Genomic DNA, 18,130 nt, shown 5'->3' on the forward strand with positions numbered 1-18,130 from the left:
CCCGGGTTGCGCTGGGCTGGCGTGACGCGGAGTAGGGAGGGGGCCGGGCCGGCGGGGTCTGAGCAGCCCGGGGGCAGGGGGCGCGGGGGCAGCGGGGTGGGGTCCGGAAGCGGCGGTGCCTGGGGTTGCGGAGCCCCGGGGAGCGCAGCTGAGGGCCTGGGGACGGCGGGGTCCTGGGGGTCCGGGGCTGGCGCGGTCGGAGGCCTCAGAGCCGGGAGCCCCGAGATTCTGGCTCGCTGCGCTGGCGCTGTCCCCTGGACCCCCAAGCCTGGCATGGATAGCAGGGCCTGCTGACCACCGGAAGCGGGGGAACTGGCACCGTCCCGTCCCCAGTAATCAGGCTACCACCAGGGGCTAGGGAATGACGTTTATTGAAAAAGTAAAAAGTGTCACAATAAAAAATTCACCTGAAGAAAAAGCCAGGCCAGAAGTGTGCGGGGTGGGGGTTGTGCCCAGGTACGGGGGTCCGGGCCGGACCGATAGGGCAGGTGCAAGCGCCTGGGGGAGGTGGGCACCCAACTTCTCTAGGGAGGGCCAGAGCCCTGGGAGGGCAGGGCTGGGCTCAGTCCATCTTGGTCCCTTGGAAGAGCTCCACCAGGTCCTTGAAGTCTGGGTCGATGAGGTCTGAGGGCAGGTCTCCATTGTCGTTGGCTGCGTCTCTGTCGGCCCCCAGGGAAATGAGGTACCTGGGGTGCAAAGGTTGGCAGTGGGGAGGTGGCCCGGAGGGTGCTCTCACCCCAACCCCAGGGTTGCAGGCTGGAGTCCTGAGGTACACCTTTTTTAAAAATTTTCCAGGAGGGGTGAAGAGGAGGAAATCTGACCCTCCAGAAACAATGGCTGACTTTTCCACTTTGCTCTAGGGAAGAGGACAGAAAGGAGATTCTAGAAGCTCTTAGGGTTCTTTCTTAGCTGTACTCCCAGGGCCATCTTTTGGGAGACCACATCCTGGAGGCCACTTGAGGCCAGAGCATTTCGGACAAAGCCCCTGGCCTAAGCCTCTCACCTGGCTATGTCTGGGTATCCGTCGCTGCAGGCGATGTGCAGGGGTGTCCAGCCAGTCTCGTCCCGCTGGTGGATGTCAGCCCCGTATTTGACCAGCAGCTTCACACACTCCAGGTTTCCAGAGAGCACAGCCTCGTGCAGGGCGGCCAGGCCTGTGCAGGGCAAGGCAGAGCAGGGCAGGAGGGGTCAAGGCTGAGACCTTCCCCTGACACCCCGTAGACACTGCGCTGGCCCCACAGGCACTCACCTGAGGGGTGGATGGTGTCCAGGGCGACTTTCCGAGCCCGGATAAAGCGGCCTACCTGCTCCAGGTCCCCTTGGCGGATGTGGTCTAAGAACAGGACGTCGTTCGGGAAGCGCACGCTGCGATCGGCTAGCAGCCGCCTGCGCCGCTGCCGTGGGCTGTATCGGGCGTAGCGGCTGGTCCTGCTGGGCATCCTGGGTGCTGTGGCGGGTCCGCCTCGTGGGGACCCTGCTGCTCGGGGAAGGGACGTGTCCGGCTTGGATCGGACAGCACATGCAGTCTCCTCCAGCGCCGCCGCCGCCCCTGTGCTCCCCGTGACCGGGCACTTCCCCCTTATATAGGACCCACAGCGCTATATAAAGCTAAAGCTGCGCAGTCATGCTCACGCTGGGAGGGGCTGAAACGGAGCAGCTCCGGCCCTGCGCTCAGGATCATGTTTAGTGGCTCATCTTTCAGCCCACCTGTCGCTGTGCCCCGGCCAAAGGGGTCAGATCCTTCCTGGCCACTGCTGTCTGCCCCACAGCTGGGCCTAGAAGGTGCCTTACAGAGGGCAGGAGAAAGCACTAAGACAGGACCCATGGGGAAGGCGAGTGGGTACCAAGGTCGTGGGGAGGGCCCAGGCATCTCCCCAAGGCCTGGAAACTCAGGGAAAAGGCCACGATGTCTGGTGAGGGTGGCTGCTTCCACCTCCTGGAAAGCAAGGGGGCTGACCATGCCAGAGAAGGCCCTGCCCTACCTGTATCCCTCCTGGTCACTTGTCACCTTCCGTCGGGCCTGCGCCACTCTGCCCTCCTCCTCAGAAATTTCCCGGGTTAGAATCTAAATAAATGCCTCCGGTCCCACCTGCCCAGCCCATGCTGCCCACCAGGAAGCCCTCCCCACAATGCCCCTGTTTCCCTCCAGCCCCATGTCCCTGCCGCCCACCCTTCCCCTGCTTCCAGGCTCCTGCCACTTTCTGCCAAGGGCACATGTGCTCCCACTTAAGAGAGCATCCAGTCTGCTCCCCAGATGGGCCATCATATCCCGTGGGGGCTTGCTCTGCTGACCCAGACGCCTGCAAGAGTGTAACCGGTGGGGTGCTACGGAGATGCCCAGCAGACTGAGCCAGCAGTCGCTGTCTCCCTGCTGTAGCCACCGTCTGGAAGCGGCTTCGGCTTCAGTGGAGGGAAGCGGCAGGAGACATGGGCGCACACACCCAGGAGCACGCCCGTGGGGTTGGGGACAGCCCTTGCAGCACGTGTTAGGGCTGGTGTTACAAAGTACCAGACTGGGGACTTAAACAAATTTTATTTTCTTGTGGTTCCAGAGGCCACAAGTCCAAGATCACGGTGTCAGCAGCTTGGTTCCTTCGGAGGGAGAATCTGTTCCAGGCCCGTGTCCTGGCTTCTGGTGGTGGTCCTTGGTGTTCTCTGGCTCGTAGACACATCGCACCATCTCGGCCTTCACGTCCACATCATCTTCTCCCCGTGTGCATGTATGTGTCCAAATTTCACCTATTACAAGGACACCAGTCATCGGATTAGGGTCCCCTTATGCCAGCATGACCTCATCCTGACTGATCACATCTGTGACCACTGTATTTCCAAATAGGATCACCGTCTGAGGTTCTGGGGGTTAACACCTCAACACAGGAATATTGGAGGGATGCAGCTCAACCCGTGACATTGGTGAGATCCCCCTGGGTGGTCACCCAAGTCCTGAACGAGGACACAGCCCAGATTGACGGGCACTGGGAGGGGCAGGCAGCCTGCTTACCAGCAGCCTTGCGTCACTAGGCTGGTTTTGATCCAACAAAACTGAATCAACAAATGTATTTAACACCCTCTAGGTGCAAAGCCTTGGGCCAAATGCTGTGGAGAAACAGGGCACTGCCTAAGACAGACTCCCTGCCCTGACAAGGGTTCCCCAGCCTGCCTCAGAGCCCCCACCCGCTGCTGGCCGGTCCAGCCCCACGGGAACCACCCCCCCTCAGCCCAGGCCCTGCCAGGGCCCCCATACAGGCCTGGTGCCCAGTGTCCCTGTACTCCAGGGCTCAGAGGATGGTGCCAGGTGATCCTAACTCCTGGTCACTTGGGCGGAGTCAGTGTAGCTTTGGCTGGTTTCCAGGAGACAGAACTTTCCTTTGATGTGAAGATTGCCTATTCTGGTGTCATGGGAATTTCTGTCTGCCCTCGCAGAACCCTGGATGAGGCTGCCAAAGGTGCAGCCCTTCCTGAGAGTGACCCGGCTTTGGGCTAGAGACAGGCCAAGCGCCAGCCTGTTGGCAACCCCGATGATGCACCCCTTGGTCCACCCAACTAAGGTGAGCTGAGAGCTTGGGGGTTTGTGGTTTTGGCATTTCCATTTGGATCAGAGAAGGGACGGGTGCCCAGAGCCCCCCAGTCACAACAGATCCCCTGAAAGGTACTTAATGTGGTTTTTTTTTTTAAGATTTTATTTATTTGAGAGAGCGAGAAAGAGAGAGAGCACATGAGAGGGGGGAGGGTCAGAGGGAGAAGCAGACTCCCCGCCGAGCAGGGCACCCGATGCGGGACTCGATTCCGGGACTCCAGGATCATGACCCGAGCCGAAGGCAGTTGCTCAACCAACTGAGCCACCCAGGCGTCCCTTAATGTGTTTTTTTATTCTAGCGAGGACATGGACTGTCCTCTAAACCACGGGCATGACCTGAGGCATCTCATTTGGAAACATTCCGTCAGAAGCAGCGGTGAGCATCTGACCTGAGATTGTTCGCAAAGTCTATCTCTCATGCGACCACAGTAGAACCAAAACCTGTTTTGATCCAGTTTGGTCCCTGACGCACGCATGGACTCGTGGAGTGATCTGGCTTGTACAATGTTGGGCTTCTGCCTTGTAGAGGGACTAAAGCAAAGTAAGACAATGAATCCAAAAAGCTCACTCTGAAGAGTCCGAGGAACACAACTGGTCAGGCTTTGCGTCCGGCAGAAGCCAGGAGCTGGAGGGCCTGTTGGAGAATGGGCGCAGGCCCCCAAGCAGGCCCCTTCCCTGCCAGCAGGCTTTGAGGCCGGAGGACCTCCAGGGGCTGGTGCACTTCCGGGACTGAAGCTTCTAAGCACCTGGAGAGAGCAGGAGAGAAGGGGGGCGGGGGGAGGAAGACAGGGAGGTTTGGGATGTCCCGGGCTGTTAAGCCTTAACTGACCACCCTAAGCGTGCAAAGTTGCCTGCTAATCCACCAGCCCTGCTAGGTTTTGGACCTCCACCCCACAGCCTCCAGCAGATCCAGGCCCTGGAATGTGCTAATCAGCTGCCTCTAGAAAGAGGGAAGGTATGGGTGACTCACTGCCTCCCCCCCCCCCCCCCCGCCCCGCCCGGAACACATGACAGCAGTGCTGGGCAGCTGCGCCTGGCCCCCCCTCTCTGGGTCCTCAGGGTCACTCACACCAATCGCTGGGGCAGGGGGCACAGGATTGGGCTCAGCCTCCCACCCAGCTGTGACTTCTGATGGCCTTGTTCTGTGCTGGTTTCCTCCGCGGGAGTCCATGTGTCCCCCTGGGGGAACAGCTCACGTTTTGGAGGGCAGGGCTGCCACCCTCCTCCTACAGAAGCTAAAGTGCCCAAGCTCGCCTTTCCTTGGAGACGTGTCTCATTGTGTCGGCACCACACGCATGAACCCTGGAGTGGACGAGCTGGAAGCCAGCGCCGGCACAGGCCACCCAAGGACCAGGGCCGCTGAGCTGGAGGAGGGGCAGAAGGCCTGGCTGGCGCCGCCCAGGGTGCTCACGCTGGGCCCTCCGGGCACACTGGCTGTGGACCGCTCACCTGGGCTGCTGGCAGCAGGGAGGGCAAGGGCAGGCACATGGGCCTCTGGCCGGGGAGAGTAGGCGGAGAACATTGGGAGAACCACGTTCACAGCACATCTTCCGGGCACGTGTCTCCTGCTGCGCACCGGCCCGGGAAGCCCCCGACCCGTTCACGGGCAATCAGAGCTGGGGGGCCGGGGATCGAGCAATGCATGTGTCCTTCCTATTCTGGGGGCAAGTCGGGGCTGGAGGGTTTGGTGGGACTCGTGCAGTGGCAGGCAGGGCTCCTTGGAAACCTAGCTTTGTGTGCTCTGTCCCTGACCTAAGGTGGACTGTGTATGTCTACGTCCATTCCCTGCCAGGGTGTCAGCAGGTGGCCCTCCGGTCCCACCTGCCACTGTAGACATGCTCAGAGACCAACAGATGCAAAGCCCCAGGTGGCGATGGCCGGGCAACCATGGGAGTCCTGCAGCCCCCGTGCGGTCCTGCTCTCGAGAGGGGCGACAGGTGCCATCAAGCCTCCCCAGGACCCCCAGGAGTCACCAAGTCAGGCTCACAAGTGCCGTCTGCCCAGCCCGACAGCTAGGCTTCCTGTCTGTAGGAAAACCAATTCCAATTGTTCTTTTCTCAGCGTGAACTACAAGCAAGCTGAGGTTCTAGAAATCAATTACGTTTTAAAACCTGTGTGATTTAACACGGACCCTGATTTGTGCAGGCTCGGTGGTAAGCGCAGCAATGCTATCAGTTCACCCATCTCTGAGCTCACGCAGCCAACTTCTCGTCAGGCCCTGTGGTGGCAGGAAGACAAGGCGCTGGCTGGGTGGGCTCCACGTGGAGCAGCACTCATGTAGTGGCCGCTAGATGCCCCAGGACAGCACCGGGGACACCCATCCCTATAAAGCCGAAGCAGCCTGGCCGTGTGCGCTTGGTGACCTGTGACACGCTTGTAGCTCCCGTGGAAGCACCATGCTCCAAGAAAGGTGCCCCGACGAGGAGAGGCCTGACCCCAGCCCATTCCCTGTGGCCTGGAGAGCTCATACAGCAGAGACAACAAGAGGTAGTAAAATTTCAACTTTATTTGGCCAATGTGTTCAATTCCAATATCGTGGTAGAAATGGCTGAAGAACGGCCCACACGTGGTTCGGCTCAAGCACCCTTGGCCGTTTCCTAGCCTGGAAATGGAGGGTTCTGGTTCTGCCTGCCGCAGGCCTCAGGTGGCACTGGAAGTCAGAGCACCGGGGAGCCTGGCTTGGGGAGGCAGGGGAGCTGCCCAGGTCTGTCCTGGGCTCAGCCGGCACCCACCACCCCCTGCAGTCGTAAAAGGCCCCCGTGACAGAGACCCAGCGTCTCCATTTAAGCCAATAACATGAGAGCCACGCTCCGTCACGGCGACACCGGCACGAGGTGAGAGGGAGCCGTCCAGCCTGGCCCGGCCCCTCCCCACGCAGGGGACAGGAGTCTCCAGGGAGGCCCGGCCACAGTGGGACAGACACCCTGACGTCCAAAAATGTCTCAAAATCCCACAAGTGGAATTTTTTAAAGTGATAGTATAAACCTAATAGGAAGGAGACTTCACCTGCATGAGATTCCAGGACATTTTAGCGAGCGCTTTGGACAAAATCATGTACGAAAAAGTACATCACAATTTAAAAAAAAAAAAAAAAACGGCCCACCAAGGTGAGCTGGCCTGGAGAGAAATCCCTTTCCAAAAATTGAAAAGCAGAAGAGATGGGTCTAAATTTACACGTGTTAGGATGAAGTGTTGCTTCAGAAAAATTCCCTGCATTTCCGGTCGGTGTTCCCTCCTGCCTGTGAAGGTCCCCGGGCTTTCGGAGGCCGCGCTGCCAGGGCACGCCGCCCGCGGGGGTGTCGTGTCTGGGGTGCCCAGGTCACAGCTCATCTCTTACAGCTTTCTGATCTTCCTCCTCCTCCAGGTCAGGCTCTTCTGCTTCTTCCAGATCTTCCAGATCCTGGGGTGGGGGAGGGAGGACACGGAACCCGTCAGGAAGGGCCGTGCAGGGGCACGGTCGGGCCAGTGGCACAGCCCAGCCCCGTCACCCACACCCTGCACAGCAGGACCCAGCCGGCCATTCGGATGGAAGCAGCTAACCCTGGTCTCGAAGAGCAGACGTGCAGGGGAGCTTCTGCAGACAACACAGGGTAGGGAGGGGAGCCCAGGACCCCAGCCTCCAGGGTCTGTGGGGCCAGTGACAGCCCCAGGACCCAGCAGCACGTGCTGGTCCACCCCGCCAGCTTCAGCGCACACTCCGTCGGCAGGCCTGCTGCCGCTTCCGGGCAGCCCCTGCCCCACCCCCAGCAGACGCTCTGGCCTGGACAACCCACTGCGTCGCCCCGGCTGCCCAAGGCTGACTGGACAGGCCTAAGCTGCTGCATGGCGGGACACCTCAGCCAAGCGGCTGGGGAGGAGCTTCTGAGTCCCGGCTAGCAGGGAGCCTTATGGGACGAGTCTACAGTGCCCCAAGCAAACGTCAACATTTCAAGACCCTTCTAAAGGCCTCCATCCGGAGCGTTCCTCAGGAAGAGCGGCTTTACCCGGCCCAGGTACACATGCCCCTCCAGGGCGCCCACCGACCCCCACTCACATCATCATCCCCGGCCCCGTCCTGACCACCGCTCTCCAAAAACTTCTTAAAACCGTCGAGCGTCCGCTCCCCGTTGTAATCAATGACCTGTGGAGAGGGAGAGGGAGGGTCAGGCAGGAAGCTGCGCGGCGGCACCCCCCCCCCCCCCCCCCAGAGCCGGCAGCGCACCGTCTTGTCCGTGCTCGCGGGGAAGAACTTCAGCGTGGGGAAGCTGTGCACTTTGACGGCCTCCACCTCGTTAGCCGTCGAGTCCATCTTGGCGATGACGATGTTTTCATGGTCCTTGTACGTCTCTCCCAACTTATCCCAAATGGGAGCCAGCTGTTTGCAGTGCCCACACCATGGGGCATCTGAAAGAGAGCCGTGTTGAGGCGCAGAGCCCAGCGCCGCTTTCCGCCCGCCCCCAGTGCACACGCCCTCATAGGCCAGACCCGGGAAGTTGGAGGGGCTTCACTCACAGAATTCCACAAAGACATTCTTTTTCTCGTCAAAGGCAACTTCTTCGAAGTTTTTCCCGACCAACACCTTGACGGGCTGTTTGTCCCAGTCTTCAGGCAGCTCCTGGCTCATGAGGTGGGGCTGGAGGGCAGGCAGGGCAGGGTCACGGATGCCCGGGGCCCCCGCTGGCCCTTGGGGCCCCCAGCTGTCCTCAGAGGACAAGACCTGCTCACGGAGCCTCGGGAGAGGGCCGTGCCCACGAGGTCGGGGCTGCTCCGTGCTCCCCAAGCAGGGGGACCAAGAGGGGGCCCCATCCTCAGGGGTCTCCACTCAGGCGCAGACACCCTCCACCTGTGGCCGCAGGAAGCCTGGGACCGAGGGCCCAGCCCCACGCCAGGATGCAGCTCCCGCACCTTGATCTTGCCCTCCAGGAAGCGGAGGCAGAACTCCTCGATCCGCTCTGCTGTCAGCTCGTCCGACTCCGGCTTGTACTTGGTCATCTCCTCCTCCAGGGTGATGAGGCGCACAGCGGGGCACTCCTCCTTCTTGAGGCCGAAGAACTCTAGGATGCGCTGGTTGTCAGTGTGATCGCTGTCGATAAAGATGAACAGGATCTGGGGGGAGAAGAGGCAGGGTAAGCAGGGTAGGCTGAGGGCTGAAGGCAGTTTCTGGTCCCCACTTCACCAGGTCCCCTCCGGGACAGTCCTGAGAGCCAGAGGGACCCTTGGGCCGCCCTGCAGCCTGCGGCAGGCATGCGAGCTGCTCACCTTCCCTTTGAAGCGCTCAGCGGCCTTCTTGAAGTTGCTCAGTTTACTGTCATAGTCAGATACGCTCTTGGGCAGGAACAGCAGGATGTGGGTCTTGATTTCACCTCCGAAGATCTTTGGGGCTGTCTATGTCATAAGCATAGATTACTGGGTGTGAGCCATGAGCTGAGCCGTGAACACAGGATATTCTCTCAACAGCTACAAGGCCACCGATGCAACGTTCTGTATGTGGGGGGTCCCGGAGCGGAGACCTCGGGGCTCTCCCGTGCCACCCCCCCCTCAGGGTGCAGGACCCACAGGAGAGCCACACCTGCTCCGTGAACTCGATGACCAGCGGCAGCTGGTTGTGTTTGATGAAGTCCAGCAGCTTCTCTTTGGTGACGTCCCCCTCAAAGTTGTTGCGGCCTTCATCAAACTGTGGACGCAGAGAGGGCCATGAGCACCTTGGTGCTCCCAAAGCCTCCCTCAGCTCCCCCCCTCCCCCGGCAGCCCCGGCTTGGCAGTCTGACGGCCACCTTCCTGTCCGGGCTTCTGAGAGCAATGGGGAGAGGAAGCCACATGCCTCTGTCCACAAAACAAAGCCAGAGGAGGGCTGCAGAGAGCATCTGTCCGGCCCCACAGGCAACAGTGACACCAAGAGGAGAGTGTGGGGCCTTTCAGAGCGGCTGCAATTTCCTGCTCACACTCAGAACACGCTCTCTCCCAAGCGTGCTGTGCCCTTGGATGGAAGCAGAGTGATGAGGGATGTCCTGACAGAGGGAGGTCAGCCAGGGATCCCTCCACCAGGCAGACGTTAGTGACTGGCAGAAACCAAACACTCACCACTCAGCTGCAATCATCTGGAAAAACCAACTTTCACAAGACTGTTAACTTGTGATAACTGTTATTTTTTTAAAGATTTTATTTATTTGATAGAGACACAGCGAGAGTAGGAACACAAGCAGGGGGAGTGGGAGAGGGAGAAGCAGGCTTCCCGCTGGGCAGGGAGCCCGATGCGGGGCTCGATCCCAGGACCGAGAGATCATGACCTGAGCTGAAGGCAGACGCTTAACAACGGACCCACCCAGGCGCCCTGTTATTTTGAATGAACGAGGTTTAAGTTGCCTCCACGCCCAGCCTGGGACTGGAACTCGCGACCCTGAGGTCAAGAGTCACTCCCTCCACCGACTGAGCCAGCCAGGCACCTCTGGATGAACAAGGTGTTTAAAACATTAATCTTAGGGGCGCCTGGGTGGCTCAGTCAGTTAAGCGTCTGCCTTTGGCTCAGGTCACGATCCTGGGGTCTTGGGATTGAGCCCCACGTTGGGGTCCCTGCTCAGCGGGGAGCCTGCTTCTCCTTCTCCCTCTGCCGCTCTCAAATAAAATTTTAAAAGGATTTTTATTTATTGTGAGAGAGAGAGAATGACAGACAGCACGAGAAGGGGAGGGTCAGAGGGAGAAGCAGACTCCCCGCCGAGCAGGGAGCCCGATGCGGGACTCGATCCCGGGACTCCAGGATCATGACCTGAACCGAAGGCAGTCGCTTAACCGACTGAGCCAACCAGGCGCCCCATAAATAAAATGTTTGGAAGAAAAAAATTTCTCAGTTGTGATTTCTGACCCAATAAAAATCAATAGGAATAATCTGCGGCCACAGAAGCTCTTTGGGATTCCCAATAACATGAAGAGTTTGAGGAGTCCTGGGGCCCGAAGCTGGAAGGCTGCGGTTGTTGCCCAGAGAGGCCCAAGGGGGGCCCTGCAGCCAAGCCACAGCCCTGGCTCTAGATGGGGTGCGCAGACACCACTCCAGACGCAGACAGGCTGATGCTCTGCTCGAGCCTGCCCAGGGGAGAGTACAGGTGAACCTTCTGTCATTCCCTCTGAACTGTCATATCAGACCCAGGGAGAGAAACTACTCTCCTTTTCTTCCCAGTCATTTCCCTCTATGCTTCCCCAAAGGAACTTCTAGAAGAGCAGGTGGTCACTCCCTGCTCCTGCCATCGTTCCGTTAGAGCCTGAGCTTCAGCCTGACCACGACAGTGGCTAAGTCAGACCACATGGAAGGCTGGGCACTGGGAGCCCCCCCACAGATGAAGCTGAAGCCTGCTTCCTCCTCCCCAAACCTGGGGCAGAGGAGAGGGAATGGAGGCAGAGAGGCCAAGGCCAGGAGGCCCGGCTCCACCAGGCGTGCTTGCCCAGGCATGCTGTGAGCCCCTACGAGAGGCACAGGCCACAGTACCCCCCGCTCCCCCAGAACTGTGTCTCCACCCACACGCTGTGAGTGGTCTGCCCAATTTCACGCCGAGGCCCGAAGAACAGCCCTGCCGCATGCCATCTGTCTCGAGACACAATCTTCTCAGTGATGGTGCCACATCCCACCATGTTCACGTCTACTTTGGGGAAAAGCAGCCAGCCCGCCCTCACTCAGCTAGGGACAGCAGCAGAGGCTGGCTCCCTCAGGCTCCACCGACAAACGTCCCCAAAAGGTTCGACGCTGCAGGCAGTGGAGGAGAGGGCTAGCCCCACAGCCACTCCTAACTCTCCAGCTTCAGAGAATAAAAAAGAAAACGCAAACACCATGACAAAGACAGAAAGTAGCTCTCAAACCAAAGGTCCACCGGCAGTGACCCACAACCCAAGACTCCATCCTTCCAGTAAGTGGCAACTGGCCACTCCTGGGAGCCCACCTGCCCTGTCCTGCTGGGGAGGCGCCCAGCTCAGCGAGGCCGCCCCTAACGGCCCTGGGCAGACAGGAAGACCCAGCGCACTCTGAGGAACTAGGCTGAACAGCCTGGACGAAGGGGGACAAGCAAAGATTGGGGAAAACAAACCGGATGGTGGTGGGAAGACGGGAGGCAGCACGGCACGAACTCGGGAGCTGGACCTGAGCCTCTCCCCTCTCGGCCGCGGTGCGGCCCGCGGGACCGCAGCTGTAGCCACAACTCACCTGCACAGCACCAAGTCCCCAGGCTCTGCCGGGCTTCTGCTCAAGACTGCCCCCCAACCGGCATCAGACCCAAGGGGGTCAGCTGTGCCCGGCAAGCACGGACCACAGGAAGGAAGTACACGGCGGTCAGCCCGCCCGCCGCGCTCCTGCCTGTGGAGCCTCCGCAGACCTTCAGGGACATGTGAGCACCAAGGGTCCTCCATGAAAACTGGTGCTCTGGGTCTTCGGGGTGATAGGGTAGCACTGTGCGGACGCAGGAAGCCGTATGGGTCTCAGTGGCCTCAGAGAAACCCCTTTCTCTGTCAGCCTCAACCTCAGGACCCAGGACTCCCACCACCCCCAGGGCCTCCCACGGGCCCCCCCAAGCACACATGTAACTGGGATTTCCTGAGCCCCCGAGCGACGACTACTGGCTAATCTAACCACGCTGCTCCCTTGGAGAAAGCAGACCCCGTCTGGAGTTCTTCTGAGAAAGGACGGACCGCAGACACAGTGGGATGGCGAGGGCACTGGAAGAAAGCCACCCGAGCCTGGGTGTCCGCGGTCCTTCGGCATGCGGCTGAGACACCCTCGCCCCTCCCGCCGGTGCCTGGCAAGGTGTCAGAGGCGAGAGTTAGCAGAGTTGACCGCGGCCCGGCTGCCCCCACACGGGGCGCACACATGCGGTGGCCCCAGCCCAGGACCCGGCCCTTCTGACCACACGCTGTATTGCTTTGCTAGAGCTTTAAATCTGCCCTCCTACCACGGGAACTAACCAGGACTCAGAGGGCCCATCTCCACCCCCGAGGACGTGCCTCTGTCCTCGCTCTCTCAGCTCGTTCTCCCTTTCCACCGCCTGTGCCATCAGAACAGCGTGGACACGCTACCGGCCAATGCAGGACAGCTGTACTCCGAAATCACGGGGGTTCAGCCAGCCCACCTGGCTGTCTAGTGGCTAACAAAAACCAAGAGACTCCTGCGACCCCATGGTAATGCTGCACACGTGAGCCAGGCCACGTGTGCAGGCACGCAGGCAACCGAAAGGCACGTGGCCCAGGACCCCCCCAGTGTGGAGGTCGGGCTGGGCCAGCGCTGGGAACGCTCTCCCAAGAGCCAACACTCCCGAGTCCATTTCTGGTGAGCAAAAAGCTCGTGGAAACAGGAGTGCACTTCACACAGCGGTGTCCACGTAACTAACACCATGGACTTACAATCCTATGCTCAAAACCAGTTAAGATAGCACAGTTTGCTATATATGTTTTACCAGTTTCTTTGAAAAGAGCTAACCCTGCAAAGCGGCTGTGCTTAAAACACGGCCCTGGAGCTGCCACACGACCCAGAACAAAGAGCCCACAGCGCAAAGTCTGAAGGCCGTTGTCTAAGTGCCTCCTATGGTCTGATGTTGCAAAACGGGCCCTTGATAAGTCTAGCTGGCGGCCCAGCGCTGCCTGGGCAAGGTCCTCAAGCTCTGGGAGCAATAAGGAAAGAATCCCCCCGCCACCAGCAGCTCACCACCCGGGGTGGGGCCGCGGGAGGGCCACTCACCTTCTTGAAGAGTACAACCCCATCCTTGTCGAGCTGGTATTTGGAGAACACATCACTGTTGGATGTGATCCCAAAAGGTATGTCATCGATGGCCTCTGCTGCCAGCAAGAACTGCTTGGCAAAGTCCGACTCCACGTCCTACAGAGGAGAAGCAGCAGAGGTGGCCATGCACCCTGACACCGAGGATCCCTGCCGGGGTCAGCAGCAGGACAGACCGCAGTGCCCAGGCCACAGGGAATACTCCTCCCACAACGGGGGGATGGGGAGGGAGAGGGGGGAGGCCCCGAGATGAAACTCCAAAGCCTCTACCTTGAAGAAGCCAATGACGGTCACCTCACTGGACTCCAGCAAGGCCTCTGCAGCGGCCCCGTCGGGCAGCGTGGTGGCAGCAGGGCCTGTGCGCTTCTTCAGCCAGTTCACGATGTCCTCGGCCTCTCTGCCGGCTGTGCCCAAACACATGCGGTTCCACTGAAAACCAGGGCCCACCCTCCCCGCCATTCTCCTCTGAGCTCTCTGCCAAAACCAGAGCAGGCGCTTCTCTTTCCACACACCTGTGCAAATCCTAGGGCTAAAAAGCCTGTTCTGTGCACCCGAGAAGCTTTGATGGGGTTTGGAGCAAGGGAAAGGCAGTGGCTACCTCTGGGCAATAGTGTGACAATTCATTTTCTTTCTCCGGTCCCTCTGCATTTTATGAATTTCTCTGAACTTAAACTCATTAAACACACACACACACACACACACACACACACACACACACAGACACACACACACACACAGACACACACACACACACACACACACACACACACACACACACACACACACACACACACACACACACACACACACACACACACACACTTTCCCCCAGTGGCCTCACTCGTCTTAATCAAAGATATAATGGAATTTTTAAAAAAAGGAAAAAAAAAAAAGGCTGGTTAGTAAGCCAGCTAAACACCAGCTTTCCCTGTGAAAACAGGCTGAGCTCCAGCTGGCCTTGGGCATCCAGGCCACTCAGGTGTCCCTGTCTGTGGGGTGGCCTACCGCACAAGCCTCCCAGACTAGCAGACGAGAGCGATCATGCGCCTGTGTACCACCCAGGGCAGACAAATGAAAAGCTAGAAGTCTGCTCCTCCTGCAACTGAGGCCAATCACTTTTCCCCCTCAGTTTGGCTACCTGGTCCAACACGAGAAAGTTGCGGAAGCTCACACTTAAAAGGATTCTCCTAGGGGCGCCTGGGTGGCTCAGTCGTTAAGCGGCTGCCTTTGGCTCAGGTCACGGTCCCAGGGTCCTGGGATCGAGCCCCGCATCGGGCTCCCTGCTCTGCGGGAAGCCTGCTTCTCCCTCTCCCACTCCCCCTGCTTGTGTTCCCGCTCTCGCTGCATCTCTCTCTGTCAAATAAATAAATAAAATCTTAAAAAAAAAAAGAAAATTTGGGGCGCCTGGGTGGCTCAGTCGTTTAGCATCTGCCTTCGGCTCGGGTCATGATCCCAGGGTCCTGGGATCGAGCCCCCCATCGGGCTCCCTGCTCGGTGGGAAGCCTGCTTCTCCCTCTCCCACTCCCCCTGCTTGTGTTCCCTCTCTCGCTGTGTCTCTGTCAAGCAAATAAAAAATCTTAAAAAAAAAAAAAAAAAAGGATTCTCCTAAGTGGCAGCTCAGAGCTGAGTCAACAGTTACAGGTGGAATTAAGAGAGTAGCTGTCTCATTCGCCAAAGCTACGTGTCAGCGATGGGATCATGGGAACTGTGAGCTTCCTGTTCCAAAAGTGAACACAAGTGAACGTGGGAACAATAAAACAGCAGCCTGGGAAGGAGACCAGAGTCACTGGCGTCAGGATTAACTAGGCTGCTCCAGAGCATTCTGACAGGAGAGCCACAGAACCGGTTCTATAGACAAAAGTCTCTCCTCTCGTCAGGACCTACCAGGCCACAGAGGGGCCCAGCCCGCAGGAGGCAGCCCCAGATGTGGCCGGCCACAAGAGCTCCTGCCGCACAGAGCTCCGCCATACAGGTGAGTGATGCCAGCCTGTCACTTGGCAGCACTCGGCTTGGCGGCTGGCACACCTGAGTTAGCTGTCACGACACTTGTTGCTCCGTGTGGTCCCAAGGGCCCCAGCCTTCCTCTCCTCACTGGTCAACCTTAGGACAAGCCTCAGCTTGCTATCCACCCCTGACGGCTGTCCCTCTCCACCCACGAGATTCTGCAGGGATGGGAGAACACTCCTCAGGAGAGCCTGAGAGGCTGAACTGGACTGAGAACGGGTGCCCGTCCCCGCCCCTCAGTATGTTCCACGGCCTGCAGGCAGTTACGGGCGGCGTGGCAGGCACACCTGTGTACTCCCTGGGAGCAGCTGTGTCTCCGTTCTTGAAGAACTTGATCGTAGGGTAGCCACGGACACCATACTGCTGGGCCAGATCAGACTCTTCCGTGGCATCGACCTTTGCCAGCCTGATCTCCGAACCTTCTGCCTTCAGTTTCCCAGCAGCTTTGGCATACTCGGGGGCCAGAGCCTTGCAGTGGCCACACCAAGGGGCATCTGAAAAAGAAAACGGGGCGCTAAAAGGCGGCACTGACCAAGTTCCACTGCTTCCCTCGCCTCCTCCTCCATACTTCCCTCCATAAAAATCTTATCTACTCACAAAGATAACCCCCTGTGAAAACACACAGCTGAGCTGATAGCTCCATGCTCTTAGGCAATATCGGGACAGAGGGCACAAACGACAAACCCACGCCAACACCCCTGTTGCTCTCACAGCCAGCACAGGGCACGCTCCAAGGAGGGGTCCCCTCCTATCACCGGCAGGCAGCAAGGGCAGTCGTGTCCCTGGGGCTGCCCTCTGGGAACACAGGGCGGCTAAGAGGCTAGCGCCGCAGCGCCGGTACACACGGCAAAAGCTCGTCGAGCGTGTGCGAGCCTCGTCTGCGCACACCTGCCCTGAGCCTCGCGCTTAGCGGGAGCAGGGCTGCCCCTCACCTAAGGTCAGCAGCCGCCCTGGGCTCCAGCTCTCCGCCCCGGACGGGGCGTCCGCTCTTACAAACACAAACAAAGCTTCTGCACGCTGGGTGACCCGCCGCTGGAAGGCAGCGCGGGCAGGAGCGCGGCGCTCCGGGGTGGGGCCCGGGGGGCAGTCCAGGGCCTGCCGCCGGGGCTCGCCCGGGTCCGCCCCGTTCTGCCGGGCGGACAGAGGGATCCTGCCATGCGGACGTCGGGCACGAAGGCACGGGCTGGCCGTGGGCCTGCGGCCACCCCCAGGGTCCGCTCGGGCAGGAGGGGCGTCCGCGGGACGCTGACAGCAGCTCCGCGGGCTGCCTCGGCCCCGCGGAGGAGCCTCCCGAGCCCTGGCGCCCCCAGCCCCGCAGCCCCCCGTCCCCGCCCCGCGGCGGCCCGGCCCGGGCGGCGGCACTCACAGAACTCCACCAGCAGGTACTTGTGGGCCGCGAGCGCCTCCTCGAAGTTGCCCTTGTGGAGCACCAGGACGTGGTCCTCCTCCTCCGGGGCGGCGGCGCCCGCGCGCGGCAGCGCGGCCAGGGCCAGGCAGAGCAGAGCGCGGCGCAGCATGTCGGCAGCGGGCGCGGCGCTTCGGTTGGCGCCGCCGGGACAGCGAGGCCACGAGAGCGCGCGCCGGCCGCCCCGCCCCTATAAGCCCGACCGCCGCCGCGCGCGCGCCCGCCCGCACCCGCGCACGATTGGCTGGCGGGCTTCGGGGCCCGCCTTCAAAGCGCTCGGATTGGCTACCCGCACTGGGCCCCCGACCCCGGATTCGGAATCGCTGTGGGGGCTGCCCTCGCCCTCGCCTGGGATTGGCCGAGGAGCTCGCGCTCGCACTCTTCCCGGGTTTCTCATTGGCTTCCGGTGGAGAACTTTCTCTTCCTCGACTTGTGACTGGTGGCTTTCTCCTACACCTTCCGCGGGTCTGGAATGGCTGCTGCCTTTGGAGGCCCGGGCTCTGCGGCTCCTGATTGGCCAGGAGATGCGCGCATCCCCGCGCCATCCTTCGTCGAACGTGGCAGTGGGTCGGAGTTCCCAGATGCGGGGCGGAGCTGCGCCTGCGCCTCTGAAACCCCTCGTGTTGCATTCCGATTGGACGGCTTGTCCGTAACTGACACCGCCCCCCGGCTCCGCGAGCCGGAAGTTGGTGTAACGCAATTTCCGGTGCGCGTGAGGCTCGGGCGGTCGCTGCCGAGGATCCTGGCTAGGGGCGTGGACGGCGGCGCTCCGGGCTCGGCGGGCCGGGGCGGGCCTGGCGGCGGCGGCGACCACGACGCCGGGTCGGGGCGCCGAGGAGGCGCGCGGGTGGCGTGGGGATGACCGGGGCCGAACGTGCTGGGGCTGGAAGGCGGGCGAGGAACGCTCCCGGAGCGGGCGCAGGAAGAGGGGGAGGTTTGGCCGTTCCACCTGTTTATTCCGGAAACGGGGACGCGGCCCCGGAGCGCTGCTCGGCGTCCGGCCGGTGGAAGGCTCCGGAGCGCGACGCGGGGCCTTGCAGGTGCCGCCGCCCCTCGCAGGTGTCGCCGCCCCTCGCAGCTGTCTGATGGCCCCCGCGCGCTGCCCCCGAGATTGCTGAGCACGGGCCGGGGTTGGTTCACTGAGCACGGGAATTCCCGTAATTTTTTTATATGGATACGTTGCATTGATGTTCGAATGCGTTGGGTTAAATGAAAGTACTCAACTTTAGCCATGTCTTTTTTTTTTTTTTTAAACATAGCTTCTAGAAAATTTAAAATAACGAGTGTGGCTCAGATTTTATTTTTGTTGGCACTGCTCTAGACCGATCAGCTTGTCCCTTTCCCTCACTGCTCAAAGCCTCTGCACCACCTCCGCCTTCCCCTGGCTGCCCTCCCCACCCCCCTTCTTGAACAGTCC

At 60.2% G+C, this 18,130-nt stretch overlaps 2 protein-coding genes and 1 long non-coding RNA gene across 3 annotated transcripts; 1 reads left to right on the top strand and 2 right to left on the bottom strand.

The window, feature by feature from the left end:
• Positions 1-124: 124 nt before the first annotated feature.
• Positions 125-1,757, bottom strand: PPP1R27 (protein phosphatase 1 regulatory subunit 27). Its single transcript, XM_027626253.2, has 3 exons — positions 1,250-1,757; positions 1,004-1,154; positions 125-686 (listed from the first exon to the last, which is right to left on the bottom strand). Exons 1-3 carry the CDS (start codon positions 1,437-1,439, stop codon positions 563-565), a joined length of 465 nt encoding a protein of 154 aa, XP_027482054.2. The 5' UTR covers positions 1,440-1,757; the 3' UTR covers positions 125-562.
• On the top strand, positions 577-5,694 carry LOC113939734. Its single transcript, XR_003525330.2, has 5 exons — positions 577-682; positions 2,553-2,720; positions 2,837-2,913; positions 3,424-3,548; positions 3,877-5,694. It is a non-coding gene; the product is annotated as an uncharacterized LOC113939734 (long non-coding RNA).
• Positions 5,695-6,063: 369 nt separating this feature from the next.
• On the bottom strand, positions 6,064-16,886 carry P4HB (prolyl 4-hydroxylase subunit beta). The gene is made up of 11 exons (XM_027626442.2): positions 16,675-16,886; positions 15,596-15,802; positions 13,575-13,708; positions 13,266-13,403; positions 9,126-9,230; positions 8,816-8,941; positions 8,462-8,662; positions 8,069-8,189; positions 7,779-7,960; positions 7,611-7,697; positions 6,064-6,977 (listed from the first exon to the last, which is right to left on the bottom strand). Exons 1-11 carry the CDS (start codon positions 16,823-16,825, stop codon positions 6,897-6,899), a joined length of 1,533 nt encoding a protein of 510 aa, XP_027482243.1. The 5' UTR covers positions 16,826-16,886; the 3' UTR covers positions 6,064-6,896.
• Between the last annotated feature and the right edge of the window lie 1,244 nt (positions 16,887-18,130).

The sequence above is a fragment of the Zalophus californianus genome, chromosome 16, assembly GCF_009762305.2.
Source record: "Zalophus californianus isolate mZalCal1 chromosome 16, mZalCal1.pri.v2, whole genome shotgun sequence".
Lineage (NCBI taxonomy): Eukaryota > Metazoa > Chordata > Mammalia > Carnivora > Otariidae > Zalophus > Zalophus californianus.